At 46.4% G+C, this 17,411-nt stretch overlaps 1 protein-coding gene across 1 annotated transcript in view; it reads left to right on the forward strand.

The window, feature by feature from the left end:
• The window catches only part of CHRNA3 (cholinergic receptor nicotinic alpha 3 subunit), a 46,841-nt gene that overhangs the window by 3,457 nt on the left and 25,973 nt on the right, over positions 1-17,411 (forward strand). Inside the window, exon 2 of the mRNA XM_083179699.1 lies at positions 4,781-4,825. Within this exon, the coding sequence (XP_083035825.1) occupies positions 4,799-4,825 (27 nt within the window). The 5' untranslated portion in view covers positions 4,781-4,798. The remainder of the gene's footprint in view (positions 1-4,780; positions 4,826-17,411) is intronic.

Here is a 17,411-nt window from a genome sequence, read left to right on the forward strand (position 1 = left end):
GGGCGGTGGGCATCGGGCTGATTCAAGTGTAAAAAAAAGATTAAACTATTGTTTTTTACTGTGGCACTACAAGTGCTAGCAAGCCTCCCCAGCAAGCTGGGACTTGGAGAACCACAAGTCCCAGCCTGCTGGGCATTAAAGGGCCCGCTGGCACTTGTAGTTCCACAGTTAAAAAAATAGTACACAAAACACACTGACACAAATTTTAAATAAAAGTTTAATACACACATCACACACACACTGATACTTACCTATCATGATCCCGTCGGTAGGTCGCTGGCTCCGGTGTCGGCGGCTCCGGCGGCTCCGGTGTCGGCGGCTCCGGGGTCGGCGTCCTGTCTGAAGAAAATCCATGGTGGACCTGTGGAAGGAAATCCTACTCACCAGGTCCTCCATGGATGGTCTTGTGTCTTCTGTCTTCTTTTCCAGGGCTTATTTCTTTATCTTCTTTATTCTTTCTTCTTCTTTACGCTCCCGGGACTTTCAGAGCTTCAGAGATATTTCCTCCTCGACGTCTGGACTAAGAATGAATTCTAGCCAATCAGGAGCCGCCTAGCGGCCAATCAGGAGCCAGTAAAGTCGGCTCCTGATTGGCTAGAATTCATTCTTAGTCCAGAAGTCGAGGAGGAAACATCTCTGAAGCTCTGAAAGTCCCGGGAGCGTAAAGAAGAAGAAAGAAGATAAAGAAATAAGCCCTGGAAAAGAAGACAGAAGACACAAGACCATCCATGGAGGACCTGGTGAGTAGGATTTCCTTCCACAGGTCCACCATGGATTTTCTTCAGACAGGACGCCGACACCGGAGCCAGCGACCTACCGACGGGTTTAACCCCTTCCTGACAGAGCTAGTTTTTGCGTTCCTGACAGAGCCATTTTTTTTTAAATCTGACATGTCTCACTTAAGTGGGGATAACTTTTTTTTGCTTTTACTTATCCCAGTGATTTTGAGATTGTTTTTTCGTGACACATTGTACTTCAAATTAGTGGTAAATTTGGGTCGATACAGTCTGTGTTTTTTTGTGAAAAATACCAAAATGTCGTGAAAAAATGGAAAATTTAGCGATTTGCAAAATGTTAAATTTTCTGCTTGTGAGACAAATAATCATACCACTCAAAATAGTTAATAACTAACATAGACCATATGTCTACTTTATGTTGCCATCATTATTTCAACTTCCTTTTAATTTTTTTGGACACTAGGAGGCTTCAAATATGAATAGCAAATTCTCAAATTTTCAAGAAAATTTCAAACACTGATTTTTTTAGGGACCAGTTCAGTTCTGATGTGACTTTGAGGGACTTGTATGTGAGACACCCCCATAAATGATGCCATTTCAAAAACTGCACCCCTCACAGTATTCAAAACAGCATTTTGGAAGTATGTTAACCCTTTAGGTGTTTCACAGGAATTAAAACAAAGTGTAGGTGAAATTTCAAAATTTCATTTTTTTTGCAGATTTGCAAATTTAATACATTTTTCTAAGGAACACAGTACATTTTACTAGAGAAATGTGACTAAAAATTGATTCCCCCAATTCTTTGGTTTTCATAAATATCCTATATGTGGCCCTAGTGTGCACGGTGACCAAACCACAGGCTTCATAATAGAAGGAGCACCTACTTGATTTTGGAGCCTCCTTTTTATGAGATTATTTTTTAGGAACCATGTAGGTTTCTAGGCACCATAAGATGCTAAAAGTTAGGTACCCCCCCACAAGTGACCCCATTTTGCAAACTACACCCTTCAGGGAATTCATCTAGGGGTATAGTGTACATTTCAAACCCCCAGGGGTTTCACCAATTGTGGTACAACTGGGCAGTGAAAATGAAAAAAATAAATTTTTCATTTTCACAGCTCAGTTGTATCAAAATTGGTGAAACCCCTGGGGGTTTGAAATGTACACTATACCCCTTGATGAATTCCCTGAAGGGTGTAGTTTGCAAAATGGGGTCACTTGTGGGGGGGTTCCACTGTATGGGTGTTTCGGGGGTCATTCAACCAGAATCTGTGCTGCAAAATCCAAAATCACTCCTTCCCTTCTGAGTCCTGCCATGCACCCAACTGGTATTTTTTGGTCACACATGAGGCATTGCCGTACTCGGGAGAAATTGGGGCACAGATTTTGGGGTGCTTTGTCTCCTTCATTCCTTGTGAAAATGAAAAATTTTGAGCCAGATCTGCATTTTTGTGTAAAAAAATGTAATTTTTTACACAAAAATGCAGTTCTGGCTCAAAATTTTTTATTTTCACAAGGAATGAAGGAGACAAAGCACCCCAAAATCTGTGCCCCAATTTCTCCCGAGTACGGCAATGCCTCACGTGTGACCAAAAAATACCAGTTGGGTGCATGGCAGGACTCAGAAGGGAAGGAGTGATTTTTGGTGGCGGAATGAATGGTGGGTGCTATGTCGCATTAGCAAGACCCCCGAAGCACCAATACAGTGGAACCCCCCCACAAGTGACCCCATTTTAGTCACCAGCTTTGGGAGGGGGGCTGGCGCTGCGGCTGGCGGGGGGGTGGGAGGGGTGCTGGCGCTGCGGCAGCCGGGTGGGTGGGAGGGAGGGGGGCTGCCGGGTGGGAGGGGGGGGGGGGCTGGCGATCGGTGGGGTATATACACACACACACACACACACACACACACACATATATATATATATATATATATATATGTGTATATATGTATATATATATATATATATATATACATATATATACACACACATATATATATATATATGTGTGTGTATATATATATATATATATATATATATATATATATATATATATACATATATTTTCAGTGCATATATTTTATTTTACAACTTTTTCAGCAGCTTGATGCTGCTGCTGCTGCTGCGGGGGGGAGGGGGGAGGAGGGCAGCGCTGCGTGCGCTCCAGACGCTCCGGGGGAGCCGTGGGAGCCGCTGCTGCTGCCGGGTGAGTGCCCGGCGGGTGCGAGGGGTGGGCTGCACATCGGTGGTGATCGGTGCTGTACCTGACAGCACCGATCACCACCGATCCCTGTGTTACCGAGCGGCTTAGCCGCCGGTAACACAGGAAACGCTGTGAATGGCTGTTCAGATTTGAACAGCCAATCACAGCGATCGCCGACCGGGGGGGGCACCCCTGCCCCCCCTGGGCGGCGAGGGGGGATGTCTGCTGTCAGGGACAGCAGACATCACCTAACTGTCACTGCGTCTCTAGACGCAGTGACAGTTAGAAGTCATGACGTACATTTATGCCATGTGTCGGGAAGTACCTCCCGGCCATGACGTAAATGTACGTCAAATGTCGGGAAGGGGTTAAGATAGGTAAGTATCAGTGTGTGTGTGATGTGTGTATTAAACTTTTACTTAAAATTTGTGTCAGTGTGTTTTGTGTACTATTTTTTTAACTGTGGAACTAAAAGTGCCAGCGGGCCCTTTAATGCCCAGCAGGCTGGGACTTGTGGTTCTCCAAGTCCCAGCTTGCTGGCACTTGTAGTGCCACAGTAAAAAACAATAGTTTAATCTTTTTTTTACACTTGAATCAGCCCGATGCCCACCGCCCAGGGGCATCGGGGACAGCACCAGGCTTCAGCCTGGTCAGGTAAGTCCTGGAGGGGGGGGGCCCTTTATTGGGGGGGTCCCCACTCCTCCAGGGCCCCTGGCCAGGCTGACTGGTCAGAGGGCTGAATGCTTTGGCCGGGGGGACTTGTATAAAAAGTCTCCCCCCGGCTGTAGCATTACCCTGCTGGCTGGTTTTGCCTGGGGCTGCTTCTTAAAATACGGGGGACCCCTACTCATTTTGTCCCCCGTATTTTGGGAACCAGCCCCAGAGCAGGAGCCTGGGGCTGGTTGTTAAAAATCGGGGAACCCCTATTTGTCGGGTTCCCTGATTTTTAATTACCGGCCCCGGCTCCTTCAGCCTGGTGCTGGTTACAGCTGTGTGGGGGACCCCACGCTGGTTTTTTTATTTATTTATTTAATTTTTCTATTTTTTTTACACTCTGCAGCCTGCATGGATCTGACTGATCCGTGCAGGCTGCCTGTACGAATTCGTATTAGCGGCCGTATATATGGCCAGCTAATACGAATTCACATCGGTGGGTTACAAAGCAGTCGTATATGACTGCTTTGTACATTCCCCTCCGGAACACGACTTTGCATACGACTGAAACAGTCGTATGCAGTCGTAGGGGAAATACCAATACGAAAAACTAGGTTTTTCATATTGGTAAATTTCCCCCTCAGTGTCCATCTTTGACCACCAGCCCCTAGTAGTACATTGATCAAGTCCTCACTACTTACATTTAAAATGTAATGTATATTGAACTGTGGCATTCATTTTACCTGTAATCTATTTCTGTTTTTTATTTACTGTAATGTATTCCTGTACTGTTCCATTGTGCGGCTCTTGAAAACACTTGTGGCGCCTCATAATTAAAATAATAATAATTATTATTATTTGTACAAGGCCCAATCCAAAGGCATATGCCAAAAGGGTGTTACATATATACCTGTATGTACTGTACTAATAGTAATATTTAATTAAGAATAGTATTTAAAAAAACAAAAATGATAAGGAAACATGCCATAGGGCCAGTAGGTTAAAGAGTTACAAGTGTTCATGGGAATTATATTTGCTCTAATTGTTGGAAGTTATGTATATATAATAAATGTTTACACTATTTGCAGAAGTATTATTAAACTATTACATTAATAAAGAACTAATGATTATTTACAGGATATGTACAGATATTGTAATTGTAAAATGGCTTTCTCTATGTATAATCACAGGATGAAGTTAATCAGATTATGGAAACCAACCTTTGGCTGAAACATGTAAGTACATAAAGAAAATAATACTTCACAACAGCGTTTTTCAACCCCTGTGTGATGGCACACTAGTGTGCATTGAGCTGTGCTTAAGTGTGCCACCAGAGGTAAAGATGTCCACACCAGTGACAGTTTACAGCCACCACCACGAGTTCAACTGTTATTCACTGGTCTCTTCTTGCTCCAGTTCTGTCTGTATTTCCTGGTCATATGAGACCGCCCCTTTCTAATGTTATGGGTTCTAGATGTGGCTGCTGGCCCCTCCTCCTCTTGTCATAATTAATCATCATTGTTTGGCTGTGGCTGTTGTTGCTCCCTCTCTCACATTGATGGTGTCAGTGTCTGTCCCGGTTCAAGGGCTCGTTGCTTAAGAAGCTTCCTGGTATCTACATTGGGCAAGAATCAGATTTAGAGAAGATGAGTCACAGGGAACTAGGCGAGTAGCTGCTCAGGTGTCATGCTGTTATACTGTCCCCACTAACTCCTAGAAGAACATAATTTCACCAAGGCAGTGACTCGTATGGTTATCAGATGACGGCATTTTTAACACTACACCCTGGGACACTACACAGTGAAAACAATTGGCATTGGCATAAGGTCTCTCCTGTGTTCTGCAAGCAGATGAGCCTGGCCCCTGCTGTACTATGTTCAACTGGGGGTCAATGTGCTTCCTTTTTGCAACCTATGGGGGAGAATATGATTATCATTATTTTTTTGTGTGGGGATCAATGTGATTTGTTTTCATGTTATGGCTAATGTATTTTATTTTTGTCTTACTGTTTCCTTCCTTTACTATGAATTTTGGGGCAGAATTATCTGTGTTTTATTATCCATAAAAAGTTTTAAAACTTTTGCATACTATAAAACTTGTTGGTGAATCAACAATTAAGTTAAAGTTATAAGCTGCAATTACATAGCAAAAATATTTATTTTACTTTTCAAATAGAGTGGCTTGCAGCGCATGATACAATTAGTAAGCAGAAATCTCCAGAACATAGGAAATGCAGGTACCTGATGGGGAGTGGGGGTGATCATACAGCCAGGGCTGGTGCTAGGGTGTCTGGCACCCTTCTGCAAACGCTATATTTGCGCCCCCCGCATATTTAATAAAAGGACAGAACACACAACTAAAGGATGTGGTATCATAAGGAAGGGGCATAATTGGTGGTACAATAGTACCACCAATTCAATTACACCATTAAGTATCACAAAGATGGTGCAGATGGGCATATGCTGGGAAGATGTGGGGAGAGAGGGGGGGATAAATGCTGGGGAGTCAGCGGGGAGTGGAGATGCTGTGAAGAGTGAGGGTGAGACAGGTTTGGGGAAATGGGGGACAGATAATGGGCAGGGAGAGGGGGGACGGATGATAGGCAGGGAGAGGAGGGGGATAGATACTGGGCAGTGAGAAGAGGGAATAGATACTGAGCAGGGAGAGGGGGGCAGGTACTGGGCAGGGAGATGACGGTATAGATACTGCCAGGAGGGGGGATATATGCTGGGTAGGGAGAGGGGGGGATAGATACTGGGCAGAAGGGAGGGGCATATACTGGGCAGGGAGATGAGGGGATAGGTATTTGGCAGGAGTGGGGGGAGCAGATAATGGGCAGAGAGAGGGGCAGGTACTGGGCAGGGAGATGAGGGGATATATACTGGGCAGGAAAGGTGGCAGGTAATGGGCAGGGAAAGGGGGGCAGGTACTGGGTAGGGAGAGATGGGGATATATACTGCCAGAAGGGGGGGACTCAGATGCTGGACAGTAGAGGGGGGCAGGTACTGGGAAGGGGGATGAGGGGATAGATAATGCCAGGAGGGGGATATATATGCTGGTAAGCACTGGGCAGGGAGATGAAGGGATAGGTACTGGGCAGGGGGGGGGGGGGAGGAAATGGACAGGAAGAGGGGGTAGGGACTGGGTGAGGTGATGAGGGGATAGATACAAGGCAGGGAGAGGGTGGTACAGATGATGGGCTGAGAGAGAGAGAGAAGCTGCAAAGAGGCAGGAGGTGAAAAGACAGAGGTGGCTAGGTGCATACACACAGACTCAAAGGGTGCCATGCTGTCAGTCAGATCCTCGATGTTCCAGGGGTCAGGGGAGGCGGGAGCATGTGATGACAGGCTCCTCCAATCAGGGCTCTGCTAATCAGCATGTGCGGAGCACCTCCAATCACAGCTCGGCACATGCTGTCCTGACACTGATGCAGAGTTCAGGGGGAGGGGCTCAGCACCGCAGTGTGGAAGCCTGGAAGGTGAAGGGACCTCCACTGCTGCTGCTCTCTGATGTAAGCCCTCCGTCCTGAGTCACTCCTGTCCCTACTGCTGCTGCTGTCATCTCTCCCTCTCCTCTGCTGCCAGCGCTGCTGCCTGTCACACACCGTGACAGGCGCAGCAGCAGCACCAGCACCACATACCCCTGCGCACAGTTGCAGAGTCGCAGAGCAGGGACAGCGCTGCCTATACAGCCTGGCGCTTCCCTGCTTTGCAGGCTCTGCTGAGCGGGTAGCGCCGGCCCTGCATACAGCCAATGTATTTCTATTTTTTCCAACTAGAAAAAGTCATGACACAGTTACACAGAGACACAGGGGACAGGAGCAGCGATCCTCCTTCCCTGGCCTCTGCAGCAAAATGGGAAAGGAGAAAGAGCAGGGTTCTGCACAGCCAGAGTTTGAGCAGTGCCGGGTCCTAGCCTTACTGGCTGGCTAGGTAACAGTTAAAGGACAATAGTGGGGCAGATGTATTATCCGTCGTTATGGGGGAGAAGGGTATCAGCGCACGTTATGTGCACTGATACCGCTTCTCCCCCATGTATGATAGAGCCGGGATGCGGTAATGGACAGGGGCGCTATGCTCCCCTGTCCATATCGGCGCTGCTATCAAAATGATAGCAGGCCGAATGTATGAACGGTCAGCATCGCTGACCTTTCCGCACGAAGCCTGCTTTGGCTTCGCCAGCATCATGCTGGCGAAGCCCTATCTAAACAGCAGGGACAGCGGTCTGGGCTGCGCTGGGGATCTCGTGAACAGCGAGATCCCGCGCATGCCCAGTGCAGCCGGCCGGGGGTCAGGAGATAGCGCATCAGTATTAACTGATGCGCTATCTCCAGAAAGGGACATCGCCGGAGGGGGGGGGGGGGGGGTCAACATGGCTGCTGACACAGGCTCAGGGTGCAGGGGCTTTATGTCCATGTTCCTAATATTATCTGATAGTTATGAATTGAATTTGCATGGCACCCAGTGTAAAGATGGTGCCTGACATCACCCTACTCTTCAGCAGCAGCGTGAAAAACAGTTAAGTCTTGGAACAAGGTGCTTGACTGTTCCTGCCAGAGACGGATGCACTTAGGAGTTTAGTGGGAAAGTCAGGGATGTGGTGAGTGACAAGAGTAGAGAATAGGACTGACCTATGGGGCAGACCTGGGGGGAACTTACCAAGAGAGGGTCTTCCTGCAGCTGCTAATAAGTGGGATAGTAAGTCCTGTGAAAAGACAATAAATGAAAAAAGCTGGAGCAGCGCACAAGTTTTGAAAAACCAATGTTAATAAAATAAATAAAAGATTGGATGATCTTTACAAATGTTTACTATAGCGTGTAAAAATGATATAATGATAAAACTGAATATTGCATGCAGTTAAAGGAAACAACGGGCACCCAAAAGAATTTCATTGCTGCCGGAGAGTCCGTTCCTATGTACCCCAAAGGATAGTTGTAATAAGCTAGAATAGTTACCACCCTTGGCAGGGTATGAGTGTCCTCCACCAGATGTCCGTGGGTCGGAATGGCACGAATCACTGACAGTCCACTGTTCGGAATAATACTCCAGTCCACTGGTGTATCAATGGGTGGACTTTACCAGGATGGGTATTTTTCTGGTGGATGATGGTAAATGCAGGTCCTCTGTTTAAGGAAAGTTTGTAGTTCCAGGGGTTGGTTTGGACTACAATCCAGAGTTGGCAATCAAATATTAGGATGTCCAAGCAGCTTCCTGAAGCGTTTCGCCACACTAGGTGGCTTTATCAAAGGTGATAAAGCCACCCAGAGTGGCCAAATGTGTCAGTGAGCTGCTGGGACACCGCAATATTTGCTTGCCAAATCTAGATTGTTGTCCGAAACAGTCATCTGGAACTGTCGGATGACTGAAACTGGACTGGAACCAGAGAATATACTTGGAATTAACTGGAACCGAAGGATAGAGGATGTATAAATCGACTAAAACCAAAGGATAAAGGTTATCTGAATTGTCTAATGTTAACGATCGATGATGAAGAAATTTGTACTGTATTTTTGTTATTTATTCAATGTTATGCCAAGTTTTGTCTCCCTGTATTGTTCCTTTGCACGGCGCTGCGAAACACTTGTGGCGCCTTATAAATAAAATAATAATAATAATAAATAGCGGAGGAGAATACACTGCAGGTAAGTTGTAGTTGCTCAGGTCAGATATCAATAACACAGGCACAATGGGGAGTAAACCAATGATGACAGTTACCGATGTTGGTACACCAATGGTGGCTAATATCAATGATGACTCTACTTGACGTTTAGGAGAATGAGGTGGTACTGTAGAGCTGAGCAATGATGGTATTGATGGTAACGACAGTATAGATGGTGGTCACTGGTAACAATGGTATTTATGGTGATTACTGGTAATGATGGTAACTGGATGGGTGATGATAATGGGTGATGATAACCAGGGAAGGTAATAGTACTGTAGATGCAATGAGAATTGGTTGGAACCAAAAATGATTACCAATATTAACCACTGGAGGAAGCCAGGCTGTGCAGCAGGATGGAGACTTGCACAATACTGAAAACAGCAGGCTAATCACAGGAAAAGATCACGAGATGCAGCTACACTGGAGACATCATTTCACTGGCAGATTGCTAGTTCAGATTAAACATACTAAAAGTAGCCGCTGCCAGCTAATAGGCTAAGTCATAGTAATATAAGAATAGAGTTCTCAGGATTGGCTGTAAAAAGTCATGTTACTGAAACCAAGATGGCCACACCCATGTCTGGAGAATAGAGGGAATCTCGGTGAGCTGGAGGCATGGCTACAGTCTGCAAACATGGTGATGAGGATGAGCATTGCGGAGTGCTATGTGAACCAAGCACCTGCAACAGAGGAGATAGCACCATAGTGTCAAGATCAGGGTCATCTTAATGCATGGGCTTACTGGGCAGCTGCACTTGTGCCCCACAATGCTCGGGGCCTTCAAGCAGGGGTTTGCTGGTGCCTCTGGAATTTCTTATGAGGCTATTCAATATTGCAGCCCGGCTGCTTTGATTATGAATTGCACAAAATCAGAGCTGCTGGGAAACATTCTCTACCAGCCTGCAGCCAAACAGTTACTGGCTGTAAGCATGCTAATTACTGGATAGCTGATAGCAGGTGAAGAGACACCGCAGGAAGTTATGATTTTTTAAAATTTAGTAGGGGCCCCAGTGTACTGCTTTGCCTAGGGCCTACGATACTGTCAGTGGCGTAACTATACATTTTGCTCCCCCCTGCCAAAGAGTTGGAGGTCGCCCCCCCCCCCCCCCCCCCCAGGCTCCTCTCCAGCGTGTTTCCCCAGTGTGTGACGTGATGACATCACACGCATAACGGAGAAGCTGAAGCAGGAGAGAGGAAGAGAGACCCGCAGACACTGCTGCTTCCCTTGGCTCCGACGCATCCCAGGCCGCCCTAGCACGCCCATCCGCCCTCCTATCCTGTGCACAGTAGCCAATAGCTGGCTCTATGTACAGTCAATTGAATCAGTGAAGGGGTTTGTTATCTCTGCCATGGCCGCTCCCGTGCTGTGGATGACTTGCCTCCAGTGCTCAGTCAGTGGGCAGCAGTGTGCAGCGGCAGGCAGCAGCATGTCAGTGCGTCGAGTGGGTGCCGGCGCCCACACAGACCCCGCTGCTGCTTGTCCCCCAAGCGGCTGCTGGGGCTGCCTTACAGTAGTTACGCCACTGGATACTATTGTCCTGGTCAGGATGAGTGCTACTGGATGTTTGCTGGCCATGCCGGACTGATACCAGTTTGCCCACAGGATGCACACTGTGCATGAGTCTCTTGGATGCATTTGAATGGTAAGAAAGAGTTTCTTATACTCTGGGTCGCAACAACAAGCCTTTTCCACAATCAGGGTGGCCGAGGGGGGGGGGGGGGGGGGGGAGCAGGTACTAATTACCCAGGCCCGGGCTTGCTGGAGAGGACCAGCAAGGGCCCTGATCCAACCCCCTCAGTCCCTCCCGGGCAGCTGCAGCAGCACACAGGTAAAGCATGTGCTGTGCTGACAGTAGGCTCAGCATGAGTGTCTCACTGACAGTGTGAGAGCTCATGCTGAGCCTGCTGTCAGCACAGCACATGCTGTAGGCATGTGCTGCTGCTGATGGGGTGGGTAGATAATAACTCTACCCCCTTGACTTTAGAGTTTTTTTTCCCACTCTCCTCGGAATAAAAGGGGCGGGGGGGTGTGTCTAATAGCGGGAGGTGACCACGCCTTTCACAATTTATGACAATTAACATTTAGGGTGACATTCTATGGGATGAGATGTGATGGATGGAGGAAGCCAGGCTGTGCAGCAGGATGGAGACTTGCACAATACTGAAAACAGCAGGCTAATCACAGGAAAAGATCACGAGATGCAGCTACACTGGAGACATCATTTCACTGGCAGATTGCTAGTTCAGATTAAACATACTAAAAGTAGCCGCTGCCAGCTAATAGGCTAAGTCATAGTAATATAAGAATAGAGTTCTCAGGATTGGCTGTAAAAAGTCATGTTACTGAAACCAAGATGGCCACACCCATGTCTGGAGAATAGAGGGAATCTCGGTGAGCTGGAGGCATGGCTACAGTCTGCAAACATGGTGATGAGGATGAGCATTGCGGAGTGCTATGTGAACCAAGCACCTGCAACAGAGGAGATAGCACCATAGTGTCAAGATCAGGGTCATCTTAATGCATGGGCTTACTGGGCAGCTGCACTTGTGCCCCACAATGCTCGGGGCCTTCAAGCAGGGGTTTGCTGGTGCCTCTGGAATTTCTTATGAGGCTATTCAATATTGCAGCCCGGCTGCTTTGATTATGAATTGCACAAAATCAGAGCTGCTGGGAAACATTCTCTACCAGCCTGCAGCCAAACAGTTACTGGCTGTAAGCATGCTAATTACTGGATAGCTGATAGCAGGTGAAGAGACACCGCAGGAAGTTATGATTTTTTAAAATTTAGTAGGGGCCCCAGTGTACTGCTTTGCCTAGGGCCTACGATACTGTCAGTGGCGTAACTATACATTTTGCTCCCCCCTGCCAAAGAGTTGGAGGTCGCCCCCCCCCCCCCCCCCCAGGCTCCTCTCCAGCGTGTTTCCCCAGTGTGTGACGTGATGACATCACACGCATAACGGAGAAGCTGAAGCAGGAGAGAGGAAGAGAGACCCGCAGACACTGCTGCTTCCCTTGGCTCCGACGCATCCCAGGCCGCCCTAGCACGCCCATCCGCCCTCCTATCCTGTGCACAGTAGCCAATAGCTGGCTCTATGTACAGTCAATTGAATCAGTGAAGGGGTTTGTTATCTCTGCCATGGCCGCTCCCGTGCTGTGGATGACTTGCCTCCAGTGCTCAGTCAGTGGGCAGCAGTGTGCAGCGGCAGGCAGCAGCATGTCAGTGCGTCGAGTGGGTGCCGGCGCCCACACAGACCCCGCTGCTGCTTGTCCCCCAAGCGGCTGCTGGGGCTGCCTTACAGTAGTTACGCCACTGGATACTATTGTCCTGGTCAGGATGAGTGCTACTGGATGTTTGCTGGCCATGCCGGACTGATACCAGTTTGCCCACAGGATGCACACTGTGCATGAGTCTCTTGGATGCATTTGAATGGTAAGAAAGAGTTTCTTATACTCTGGGTCGCAACAACAAGCCTTTTCCACAATCAGGGTGGCCGAGGGGGGGGGGGGGGGGAGCAGGTACTAATTACCCAGGCCCGGGCTTGCTGGAGAGGACCAGCAAGGGCCCTGATCCAACCCCCTCAGTCCCTCCCGGGCAGCTGCAGCAGCACACAGGTAAAGCATGTGCTGTGCTGACAGTAGGCTCAGCATGAGTGTCTCACTGACAGTGTGAGAGCTCATGCTGAGCCTGCTGTCAGCACAGCACATGCTGTAGGCATGTGCTGCTGCTGATGGGGTGGGTAGATAATAACTCTACCCCCTTGACTTTAGAGTTTTTTTTCCCACTCTCCTCGGAATAAAAGGGGCGGGGGGGTGTGTCTAATAGCGGGAGGTGACCACGCCTTTCACAATTTATGACAATTAACATTTAGGGTGACATTCTATGGGATGAGATGTGTGTTTTTTGGCGAATATTAGTAAAAAAATGGCGACATCGCATTTTTCCTTGAACTTGCATATTTAATAGGATGCGCTAAGGGACGGATATCGCATATTATGCGCGATAACTCAAGCGGACTGAAAGTGTGTGAAAAAAATCGCATTTTTATCGCATCCAGATGTTTTCTTACAGAAAAGTATACAAATCGCTTATTTAATGGGATGCGTTTTAGAAAATCGTACTTTTAACCCCTCCCGCAGCAGCCTGTTTTTGCCTTCCTGATAGAGCCCTTTTTTTCAAATCTGACAGGTATCACTTAAGTGGGGATAACTTTTTTTTGCTTTTACTTATCCCAGTGATTTTGAGATTGTTTTCTCGTGACACATTGTACTTCAAGTTAGTGGTAAATTTGGGTCGATACAGTCTGTGTTTTTTGTGAAAAATACCAAAATGTCGTAAAAAAATGGAAAATGTAGCAATTTTCAAAATGTTAAATATTCTGCTTGTGAGACAAATAATCAGACCACTCAAAATAGTTAATAACTAACATAGACCATATGTCTACTTTATGTTTCCATCATTATTTCAACATCCTTTTAATTTTTTTGGACACTAGGAGGCTTAAAATATGAATAGCAAATTCTCAAATTTTCAAGAAAATTTCAAACACTGATTTTTTTAGGGACCAGTTAAGTTCTGATGTGACTTTGAGGGACTTGTATGTGAGACACCCCCATAAATAATGCCATTTCAAAAACTGCACCCCTCACAGTATTCAAAACAGCATTTTGGAAGTTTGTTAACCCTTTAGGTGTTTCACAGGAATTAAAACAAAGTGTAGGTGAAATTTCAAAATTTCATTTTTTTTGCAGGTTTTCAATTTTAATACATTTTTCTAAGGAACACAGTAGATTGTACTAGAGAAATGTGACCAAAAATTGATTCCCCCAATTCTTTTGTTTTCATAAATATCCTATATGTGGCCCTAGTGTGCACGTTGACCAAACCACAGGCTTCATAATAGAAGGAGCACCTACTTGATTTTGGAGCCTCCTTTTTATGAGATTATTTTTTAGGCACCATGTAGGTTTCTAGGCACCATAAGATGCTAAAAGTTAGGAACCCCCCCCACAAGTGACCCCATTTTGCAAACTACACCCCACAGGGAATTCATCTAGGGGTATAGTGTACATTTCAAACCCCCAGGGGTTTCACCAATTGTGGTACAACTGGGCAGTGAAAATGAAAAATTTAATTTTTTACACAAAAATGCAGTTCTGGCTCAAAATTTTTCATTTTCACAAGGAATGAAGGAGACAAAGCACCCCAAAATATGTGCCCCAATTTCTCCCGAGTACGGCAATGCCTCACATGTGACCAAAAAATACCATTTGGGTGCATGGCAGGACTCAGAAGGGAAGGAGTGATATTTGGATTTTGCAGCACAGATTCTGGTGGAATGTTGGTGGGTGCTATGTCGCATTAGCAAGACCCCCGAAGCACCAATACAGTGGAACCCCCCCACAAGTGACCCCATTTTGCAAACTACACCCCTCAGGGAATTCATCTAGGGGTATAGTGTACATTTCAAACCCCCAGGGGTTTCACCAATTGTGGTACAACTGGGCAGTGAAAATGAAAAATTTAATTTTTTACACAAAAATGCAGTTCTGGCTCAAAATTTTTCATTTTCACAAGAAATGAAGGAGACAAAGCACCCCAAAATCTGTGCCCCAATTTCTCACGAGTACGGCAATGCCTCACATGTGACCAAAAAATACCATTTGGGTGCATGGCAGGACTCAGAAGGGAAGGAGTGATATTTGGATTTTGCAGCACAGATTCTGGTGGAATGTTGGTGGGTGCTATGTCGCATTAGCAAGACCCCCGAAGCACCAATACAGTGGAACCCCCCCACAAGTGACCCCATTTTGCAAACTACACCCCTCAGGGAATTCATCTACGGGTATAGTGTACATTTCAAACCCCCAGGGGTTTCACCAATTGTGGTACAACTGGGCAGTGAAAATGAAAAATTAAATTTTTTACACAAAAATGCAGTTCTGGCTCAAAATTTTTCATTTTCACAAGGAATGAAGGAGACAAAGCACCCCAAAATCTGTGACCCAACTTCTCACGAGTACGGCAATGCCTCACATGTGACCAAAAAATACCATTTGGGTGCATGGCAGGACTCAGAAGGGAAGGAGTGATATTTGGATTTTGCAGCACAGATTCTGGTGGAATGTTGATGGGTGCTATGTCGCATTAGCAAGACCCCCGAAGCACCAATACAGTGGAACCCCTCCACAAGTGACCCCATTTTGCAAACTACACCCCTCAGGGAATTCATCTAGGGGTATAGTGTACATTTCAAACCCCCAGGGGTTTCACCAATTGTGGTACAACTGGGCAGTGAAAATGAAAAATTAAATTTTTTACACAAAAATGCAGTTCTGGCTCAAAATGTTTCATTTTCACAAGAAATGAAGGAGACAAAGCACCCCAAAATCTGTGCCCCAATTTCTCACGAGTACGGCAATGCCTCACATGTGACCAAAAAATACCATTTGGGTGCATGGCAGGACACAGAAGGGAAGGAGTGATATTTGGATTTTGCAGCACAGATTCTGGTGGAATGTTGGTGGGTGCTATGTCGCATTAGCAAGACCCCCGAAGCACCAATACACTGGAACCCCCCCACAAGTGACCCCATTTTGCAAACTACACCCCTCAGGGAATTCATCTAGGGGTATAGTGTACATTTCAAACCCCCAGGGGTTTCACCAATTGTGGTACAACTGGGCAGTGAAAATGAAAAATTAAATTTTGTACACAAAAATGCAGTTCTGGCTCAAAATTTTTCATTTTCACAAGGAATGAAGGAGACAAAGCACCCCAAAATCTGTGCCCCAATTTCTCACGAGTACGGCAATGCCTCACATGTGACCAAAAAATACCATTTGGGTGCATGGCAGGACTCAGAAGGGAAGGAGTGATATTTGGATTTTGCAGCACAGATTCTGGTGGAATGTTGGTGGGTGCTATGTCGCATTAGCAAGACCCCCGAAGCACCAATACAGTGGAACCCCCCCACAAGTGACCCCATTTTGCAAACTACACCCCTCAGGGAATTCATCTAGGGGTATAGTGTACATTTCAAACCCCCAGGGGTTTCACCAATTGTGGTACAACTGGGCAGTGAAAATGAAAAATTAAATTTTTTACACAAAAATGCAGTTCTGGCTCAAAATTTTTCATTTTCACAAGGAATGAAGGAGACAAAGCACCCCAAAATCTGTGCCCCAATTTCTCCGGAGTACGGCAATGCCTCACATGTGACCAAAAAATACCATTTGGGTGCATGGCAGGACTCAGAAGGGAAGGAGTGATATTTGGATTTTGCAGCACAGATTCTGGTGGAATGTTGGTGGGTGCTATGTCGCATTAGCAAGACCCCCGAAGCACCAATACAGTGGAACCCCCCCACAAGTGACCCCATTTTGCAAACTACACCCCTCAGGGAATTCATCTAGGGGTATAGTGTACATTTCAAACCCCCAGGGGTTTCACCAATTGTGGTACAACTGGGCAGTGAAAATGAAAAATTAAATTTTTTACACAAAAATGCAGTTCTGGCTCAAAATTTTTCATTTTCACAAGGAATGAAGGAGACAAAGCACCCCAAAATCTGTGCCCCAATTTCTCACGAGTATGGCAATGCCTCACATGTGACCAAAAAATACCATTTGGGTGCATGGCAGGACTCAGAAGGGAAGGAGTGATATTTGGATTTTGCAGCACAGATTCTGGTGGAATGTTGGTGGGTGCTATGTCGCATTAGCAAGACCCCCGAAGCACCAATACAGTGGAACCCCCCCACAAGTGACCCCATTTTGCAAACTACACCCCTCAGGGAATTCATCTAGGGGTATAGTGTACATTTCAAACCCCCAGGGGTTTCACCAATTGTGGTACAACTGGGCAGTGAAAATGAAAAATTAAATTTTTTACACAAAAATGCAGTTCTGGCTCAAAATTTTTCATTTTCACAAGGAATGAAGGAGACAAACACCCCAAAATCTGTGCCCCAATTTCTCACGAGTACGGCAATGCCTCACATGTGACCAAAAGATACCATTTGGGTGCATGGCAGGACTCAGAAGGGAAGGAGTGATATTTGGATTTTGCAGCACAGATTCTGGTGGAATGTTGGTGGGTGCTATGTCGCATTAGCAAGACCCCCGAAGCACCAATACAGTGGAACCCCCCCACAAGTGA

The sequence above is a fragment of the Crinia signifera genome, chromosome 4 (genome assembly GCF_055691185.1).
Source record: "Crinia signifera chromosome 4, ASM5569118v1, whole genome shotgun sequence".
Classification (NCBI taxonomy): Eukaryota; Metazoa; Chordata; class Amphibia; order Anura; family Myobatrachidae; genus Crinia; species Crinia signifera.